This window comes from Babylonia areolata, chromosome 1 (assembly GCF_041734735.1).
Source record: "Babylonia areolata isolate BAREFJ2019XMU chromosome 1, ASM4173473v1, whole genome shotgun sequence".
NCBI lineage: Eukaryota > Metazoa > Mollusca > Gastropoda > Neogastropoda > Buccinidae > Babylonia > Babylonia areolata.
Window position 1 is genome coordinate 56,123,720 of NC_134876.1, and position 8,502 is coordinate 56,132,221.

Here is an 8,502-nt window from a genome sequence, read left to right on the forward strand (position 1 = left end):
TCAGTTATTACACGTCAGCCATCTGCCTTGCAGATGTGGTGTAATTTATGTGGATTTGTCCGAACGCAGTAACTGATATAACTGTCTAGGAACAAAAACTAGGAACTGTTCAACAGTTCACCAACCTGCGATCCCTCATAAGCAATGAAGGATCCAAACCAGACATTCTCTGAAGGGAAGCATATACAAGATCGGCACTGTCCAGCCTGAAACCTAGAGGGGAGGACAGCAATACCTCTATGAAACACCAGATCAGATTCCTGTGTGCATTGGTATATTCCATCTTCATGTATACATGCGAGACATGAACCCTCGCGGCGGCGGATTTTGAAAAAAATTAAAGCCATGGAAATAAGGTGTTATCGCAAGATAATTAATATCAGATGCACTGATCACATCAAAAATTAACAAGTGCGCCAAACCATCAAGCAGCATACTGGACCTGAAGGTCTGTTGACACCAAGAAAGAAAAGAAAGCGACGCTGATATAGCCACGTAACAAGATGGAATAGACCTGTTCGAACAATGTCAAACAATCCTCCAAGGAACTGTTGGGGGGGAAGGAGACGGAGGGAAAGACAGAAAGAAACTATGGTCTGACAATATTGCAAAATTAACAGGAAAACCATTTGCAGAAACCCAGATTTTGACACGCAACCAAGAGACCTGAAGGAATCTGGAGAACAGTTTGTCAGTGTGGCGCCCCAATGACTCTCCAAAGAGTTGAGGGAGAAGAGGAAGAAGAAGAAGATACATGTTGCCCTCAGCACTGACAGTGGTTATCATATCTTTTATTCACGTAATTTTCAATTAATCCTCTTTTTCAGTAGTTCCGATTGTATTGTACTAAAATAAGTATCGTTGTGGGATAGGCGACAAAATCATTATAAGATTTGTGAATTGAATTCCTCGAAGAATAATAATCAAATCAGATATCTGATGATGGTTAAAACAATCAAAGGAGAAAAACTGAAGACAGGACAGGATCAGCCCCAGAATGCAGGACGCACTTTTCACGGCTTCCCCTCAACTCGTCGCTGTCCACATGAAAATGAATACAACACATGGTGTTGTACTGTCCTCATTACAAACAAGCAACATCACGCTCATACTTCCAGCCCGCGAGATAGACACCCATATCTACATATTGCAATCCATAATGATAACAAAATGTTTGTGATATTAATTAGCCTTGCATGCAATGTATGTGTGTGTGTGTGTGTGTGTGTGTGTGTGTGTGTGTGTGTGTGTGCGTCTGTGTGTGTGTGTGTGTATGTGTGTGTGTACGCGCGCGCGCGTGTGTGTGCTCGAGCGTATGATGGTGGGGTTGGGGGTCAAGTTTCCTGACAGAATATGTAAAACACATGAGGGTGTGCATTGTTGCAATTGGATATTTACAGTCTTTGCAGTTTCACCGACATACTGCTTCCGCCGGACGTATTTCTTAATTTTATTCCTTTCTCAAATACATATTATAAGGGCAAAGATGATATCTTCTTTGAAAATACTTATAGACATTGTCCCAATTAAAGATAAGTAGATTGATATAGTGGTAATTTCCCTTGATGTGCGGATAATTTTTCACCCAAAATAATGCATTGAAATTTGAAAGCTTTAACTTCACATTATTAACATTGTACCTGGAAGGGGTGGAAGGTTGTGTGAAAAGTTTTGGCGTTTCTGTCTGGTGGTGAGTATGAGACATTTCGTTGGGGGGGGTTTTTGTGGGGTTTTTTTGGATGGAGGTGCATGTGATTTAAATTGGACCATTTAACTATGTCATTAATGCTTTGTTGCAGAGTATGGTACACTTTGTCTATTGTAGTGTGGTTTGTATGTATACGTCTGCAAACATTTCACATGATGCATTAATAAATAGAGGCAAATCATTTATATAAATAGAAAAAAAGAAAGAAAAAAAACATTGTACCTGGACGCTCCTGTTGAAACAGGCCTAATTTGTGGTTCAACATTCACACACGTCTACAACACCACTGGTTCGTACATAATTCAATCCATTTATCATATTTTTTGCGCGCGCGTGTATGTGTGTGTGTATAGGTGGATGAGTGTGTGGGTGTATGTTTGTGGGCGCGCGCGCGCGCGGAGGGGTGTGTGTGCAAGCACAAACGTTTATGTGTATGCCGCCGTGCTTGGCAAAGTTTGTGCATGATGCGTCGAGGTCGAAGTGTCAGCGCGCTCAACTGTGTGTGTGGTTTTGTTTGTAGCCTACTCATCTACGTTCGTTTAGTCAGTCGGGGGTCAGTTCGGATCAGGACGCAGGAAGTGGGGACTCGATTATCCTCAGCCTTGGCGTTGAGACGAGCGACGAATGGCATTGTTGTTGTTGTTGTTGTTGTTGTTGCATTCGGGACTGCCAATGTCCAGGTGCATGCCAGCCTGACAGCCCCATGCCACGGAGCTACGGCGTCGGTTATTGCGGCGCCGACCCCGATTCCGACTCCGTCCACGGACCCTCCTGATCATACGGCCCAGACGTACGCACTGTCCACCAACACGAACCTGAGACACACGTCGAGTAGTGCTGATGATCAATCATTTTACATTCACTTCTTCTTGTGAGATGTCTTTGAGTCAAGCTTTGACCAGAAAGATGAATGACTGGTACGCATATGTGTGTGAGGGAGGAAAGGGGTGGGGTGGGGGGGGGGGGTAAGGGGGGGAGCGAACAGGGGGAGGGGGCGGGGTGGGGGTAGGGGGTGGAGCGCGTAGGGGAGCAAAAGGGTAGGGGGTGAGCGAGGGTGTTTGTAGACGGTGTGTGTGTGTGTGTGTGTGTGTGTGTGTGTGTGTGTGAGAGAGAGAGAGAGAGAGAGGAAGAAGAAGAAAGCATCACACATTTTTATAACAGAGAGTAACAACAAAGCAAACAGGTGTATGTATGTTCTTGGTTGTTATTGTTGTTTTTAATATATAGCAAAGTTGTTAATTCAATAACTTTTTTTAATTTTAAAGGGAAAAAAGGAAGTGAAAAAGAACATATGGAAACGCGATGAAACAAAGATCATCAGATTGCAATGATTTCAAAAGAAAAACTACGTCTGTCCCATGTATAGATACACTTTGAAATATATCAATCATGTAATATATATAAATATAATTTTGGTATTAATTTTGGTCGAAAAGAAAACAAATTTCACTGATATACTGAGCGAACGCGATGATGAAATGATGATAAAAGGGAAAGTACTCCTCAACTTCAAAACGACTCATTTTAGGGATTATTGTCCGCAACTGTCGTCTGCTCCTCTTCCGTCTGGCATGGTATCGAATGGATGTGAGCATGATTTAGGAGGAAAAGCCGTGAGATGTGAGAACATGGGTGAGATACTAGAAGCAAAAACCATTGAACCATTAACTACTTGAAAAAAGCTCTGAAACTCTTTGTCCTTTGATACAGTGTAAAGCGACTTAAAAACAAAAGCCCGAAATGCATCTTGCTGTCCGCGTATTCAGAATCAAATCAATAGGGAAAGTTAGAAGGTTAAAACGAATCTCTCTCTCTCTCTCTCTCTCTCTCTCTATATATATATATATATATATATATATAGAGAGAGAGAGAGAGAGAGAGGTGATAAATGAATAATTTTTTGAAAAGCAAAAACGATGGTAACCTAATGTTTGAAGGATTTGGTTAGAATCTGAGTCTGTGCAAGTGTGCAACCGCTTGTTAATATTACCAAATAATAAGAATCGTCCACCTTTTTTTTTTTTTACCTCGTCCTAAACAACACATGGATGGAAATACACCAATGATTTTTTTTAATTTTTAATAGTTATTAAATCTCAATTTCTGGATGTAATAACAACAATGATATGATAAATAAATAATGACGATGGTGATCGCTCGTTAGTTTGAAGCTGCTGGAAATTTAGGACACTCGCTACTTTGTAAAGAATGAGAGTATTAAAAAGCAATACGTGTTGCCAGTCCTCCCAGCTTTGCACGCCGTGCTTCGTGAATGTTTTTGTCCGATTTAAATCATAAAAGTTAATGATTTATACTGTGAAAACGTCAAAGAGTATGACGACAGTCAAGGGCGTGTGATCAGTGGGTATATATAATAAACAATGTTCGACGAACTTTAAAATGCTAACGGGAAGATGAAATTCCGCAGGATGCTTATTTTCAGGCATAGTCAACATTATATCAACTTTGTTTTGTAACAATCAACACTGTAGAGCGACAGTCACCTGCTTCCAGGTCCATTCAATTCGTCAACTATTCACCATTCATCATCATCAGTCTTGATATATGGACATTTCACCGACTGACAACGAAGTTCAGGTAAGTGATGTAACACGTGTACGCGTTTTTGCCCTGTTCGTATTACAAAGCTGATGAACTGGAGTCAAGTCTCTGTTTCTTTTGAGCTCTTAGTTTTCTTTTTGTTTTTGTATTTTAAATCACTTTGACCCAGACACGTGAATCTGAAGAGTTATTTTCATTAGTATCTGAATAATTGTGATAATCATTCATTATTCTTTTCTAATAAATTGTACTTTTTTCATCTGACATCACATGAAAATTAATCATTAATATTTGAAACATCAAATGAAGACGAAAATTACACACACATTACTCTCTCCATCTTTTTGTTTTCTCCTTGTCTCTGTCTCTGTCTCTCTCCCGAGTGTGTTTGTACATTTATGTGTGCGTGCGTGTTTATGAGTGTGTGTGTATGTGTGTGTGTGCGTTTTTGGGGAAAAAGTATGGTGTGGGACCTACCTTGATTGATACATATAACCGCCAGATATGATCACGCTCTCATGTCCATGGAAGAAGACTCCTAATTCAAATACAACTCATTCTGTGTATTCAGGCTGTAACCTTACACATTACGAGGCTATAACTTTACACATTACAGCAGTGCATACCTATAATTATTCATTACTGTGTTCTTAGATTCCATCAGATTTCATGTATAGCTAACATGTCTGGTCCGATGATATATAGTTAAAATGATTTCATTAAAATAACTCCATTTTTTTTACTCCCCGAGAGGACAAACAAAATATATATATGGAAGACAACTATAATTTTTTTTTTATGGCAGAACCTCAACTCCCGTGCGAGAAACACGACCTACCCCCTTTCACCGCATAACTACTCCACCATTTTCTTTCTTTTTACTCGTCTGTGTGCTTTCAGTCAAACACATCGATTGATTTTTTTCTCGTCTGATTGGACCATTCTGTCAGTCTATGAGCTGCCAAATATTCAGGGACAGGATTCTTTCAGAGTTTATTGATTTACGTATTCATTAGTATTGTATGCATGTATGTATTACACTTTTTGTCACAACATATTTCATGGATACATATGTTTGTTCATCTAAAAAAAATATATATATATCTTGCTTTTTTCACTCCAAGCACACATTCAAATTAGTCTTGACAAGGCGCCTGCCATCCTACCAGAACAATTGTAGCCATGCATGTTAATGCGGTTGAAGGAGTGGATTATACTTACCGCTGGCAGAGCCACAAAACAGTTGATACTCTCCGGGCTTGGGGTGGTTGGGGCGAGAGAGAGGAGGGGGTTATCTGTATCAGTTTCTTCGCCGGATTCCATAGACGTTATCATGTTCTGAAGAGTGCCCGCCAAACCATCTGTCTGTTAACAGAGTTAGGTTTCTCGAGTGTAAAAATCATCAGGTATACCTATGTATCAAACGACACACACACGTGCACGCGCGCGTACACACGCACACATTCTCAGTCATTAGGTGGTAAATAGTTCAGAGATAGTATTGTACAGGATAGGATAGTACAGGTTATCAGAGTGCGGGTAGAGTGGCAATTATCAAAGAATAGATTCAGTCTCTTATCAAAGTATTTATTGATTTCCAAATTTCTTTATTTAATATAACTTTTTTGAATAGACGTTGAAGTAAAAACCGAACACACACACACACACACACACACACACACACACACACACACACACACACACACACACACAAACACACACGCACGCACGCACGCGCGCACACACACACACACCGAACTTACTTGATTCTGAGTTTGGGAGACAGCGAAATGGAAAACTCCCAGAAAAAGGCAGATCACACTTCCCTTCATTTTTGCCGTCAGAATAATACCAGATCGTTGATGCACGGACCACGGCCGTATAACTTCGTATTTATACCCCTTCCACTTCCCTGTCTGCCGTGCAGGTGACTCGGTTAATAACTTTATTTCATGCTCGCGAGGAAAGTGTTCAGTTTACGATAAGATTACACACACACACATATATATATACTCTCTCTCTCTTTCTCTCTCCCACCCTCTCTCTCTCTCTCTCTTTCTCTCTCTCTCTCACACACACACACACACATTGTGCATACACGCACGGGCAAGCAACAGGAATACACAAATGCACGCATGCTAATATAGAAACACGCTCCATCATGAAACGATAAGTTAAAGGCTCTACCAAACGTTTGCAGAGTTCTAGTGAATGCTGTCTGAACTCGACACACAAATTCAACTTCTGCTTCTATGACATGTCTGACTGCTGTCACTGACTGAAACGTCATTATTACGTCATCTATAGTTGTCCTGGAAATCTGTTGCGAGGAAAATTCTTCACCACTGCCATTCGTATTGGACACACAAATACGCTCGCACACACACACACACACACACACACAGAGGGAGAGGGAGAGAGAGAGAGAGAGAGAAGCAAGACAAGACAAGACAACATTATTTATTTTCGAGAATAATAGATAAGCTCTGGCGAGCTTTTTTACAGCCAGTTCCTGCCCTGAAACAGGGTCAACATTACACAATACCACATTCATTAAGAGAGAGAGAGAGAGAGAGATTCTTTGTGCCTTTTCCATCTCAAGCTTTTCGTCTCGATATCTGTAGCAGTCTTTTTCAAAGTGTTTGCTATGCCATAAATAACAAACATATTTAACGATGTGTTTCGTGTTCTGCTGGAGAATGCAGCTGACTAAGCAGGGACCCAAATATAGAATACTTGAAACAATTTCTAGTCGCCAGTTTGTCTTTCTGCCTGCCTGCCTCTCCCTCTCTTTGTCATTCGTTCTTCACCACTACTCCCGTATCTAATCTCTCCCTCTCTGACTCTGACTCTGTCTCTGTCTCTCTCTTTCATGGACTGTTTGACTCGGGAATGTTTCCAAAGCAATGAGCTAAAATGAAATATAATAAAAATAAAAAAGATATAAATTTGCTGAAGAATTACTACGGTATTCCAGTGACTGTTGTGATGTGGAAATTGTAAACGGTGAACTGGAAAAGAAGAAAAGCGGTTTAAGGATCAAGCCTTGTTTAAATTTGGATACCACATCAGTACACTATCACAACCTACCTGGAATGTGAACGGGAGAGGGGATGTGGAAGTGATGGTGGTTGCGTTGACTGCGTGATTATTTTTATCAGAGGATGCCATGCTGTAGGAGAGTAGCTGGTGGGCTTGAAAGGACTGCGGGCAGTAGGTTTAGATATTGTTGTTGTACATGTCAGAGTTGAAGCCTGTTCATTTCATTTATACGCTGCCTAAAAGCAACCTTTCTTTCTCATAAGAAAAAATTTTTTTATTATGTTTATCCATGGTTGTTATAATGTCCCCTTGTTTCTGTGGCTTATTAAGCGAATGGTAACAACAATGTTACCAATATCGGCGTTAAAAAATTGCTCAATCGTGTACGTATGAAAAATCGAAACACTATAGGCATACGTTACTGGTCATGCACACGCATGGGCACAAACATGTGAAAGGAGAAAAAAAAAGAAAGAAAGATTATTGTGGGATATAAGCGAGCTTTTATGGCTGACGTAAAGTTGAATATTGGCTTTTGGTGAAGAGAAAGGGTAAGTCGTTCAAGTCAGATGGGCCAGAGACAGAGCGGCGATAGACAGTGGACTGTTTGAACCTGGGAACTTTAGGTTGAGTGGATCAGCGGATGATCGGAGAGAGCGAGAGTGTCACATTATTGAAAACCTCTTATTTCAGTGACGTTCATTTTAGATGCATTGCCTTCTAAGTGTATCCTCTTGTCTGAAATGTGGCGCTATCACACTATTGTGTGAGAAATAGGGAGATGTTGTGCTTATGCATTCTGTAAAAAAAAATACTGTTCTCTCCAAATGTTCTTTGATTTTAAAATATCATCCCCGCATTCCAGTTCGTGTATCATTTATCATTCTGAAGCTCCTTTAATTTCCTTTACTTTGTAGAAGTATACTTCCATCGAAACATCGTGACATGGAGGTCAAGCAGACCTAGACAGAAAATGAAGTCTACATCAGATTGTAAAATTTCATTAATAGGCTCGCAGCTCACATCCTGTCAAAAATAGTTCGTCAATTTCGTTCTCGCTTCACTCTCCCTATCCCACCGTACTTCATCTTTTCCTCCGCCTGTCTCTAACACACACACACACACACACACACACACACACACACACACACACACACACACATACACACACACACACGCACACACACACA

General features: G+C 40.6%; 1 protein-coding gene across 1 annotated transcript in view; it reads right to left on the minus strand.

Moving 5' to 3' along the window:
• The window catches only part of LOC143284198 (uncharacterized), a 7,601-nt gene extending 1,334 nt beyond the window's left edge, over positions 1 to 6,267 (minus strand). Inside the window, exons 1-3 of the mRNA XM_076590870.1 lie at positions 6,034 to 6,267; positions 5,492 to 5,635; positions 1 to 2,523 (exon numbers count right to left, since the gene is read on the minus strand). The exon at positions 1 to 2,523 is cut by the window's left edge and continues 1,334 nt beyond it. Of these exons, the coding sequence (XP_076446985.1) occupies positions 2,305 to 2,523; positions 5,492 to 5,635; positions 6,034 to 6,102 (432 nt within the window). The 5' untranslated portion in view covers positions 6,103 to 6,267 and the 3' untranslated portion in view covers positions 1 to 2,304. The remainder of the gene's footprint in view (positions 2,524 to 5,491; positions 5,636 to 6,033) is intronic.
• Between the last annotated feature and the right edge of the window lie 2,235 nt (positions 6,268 to 8,502).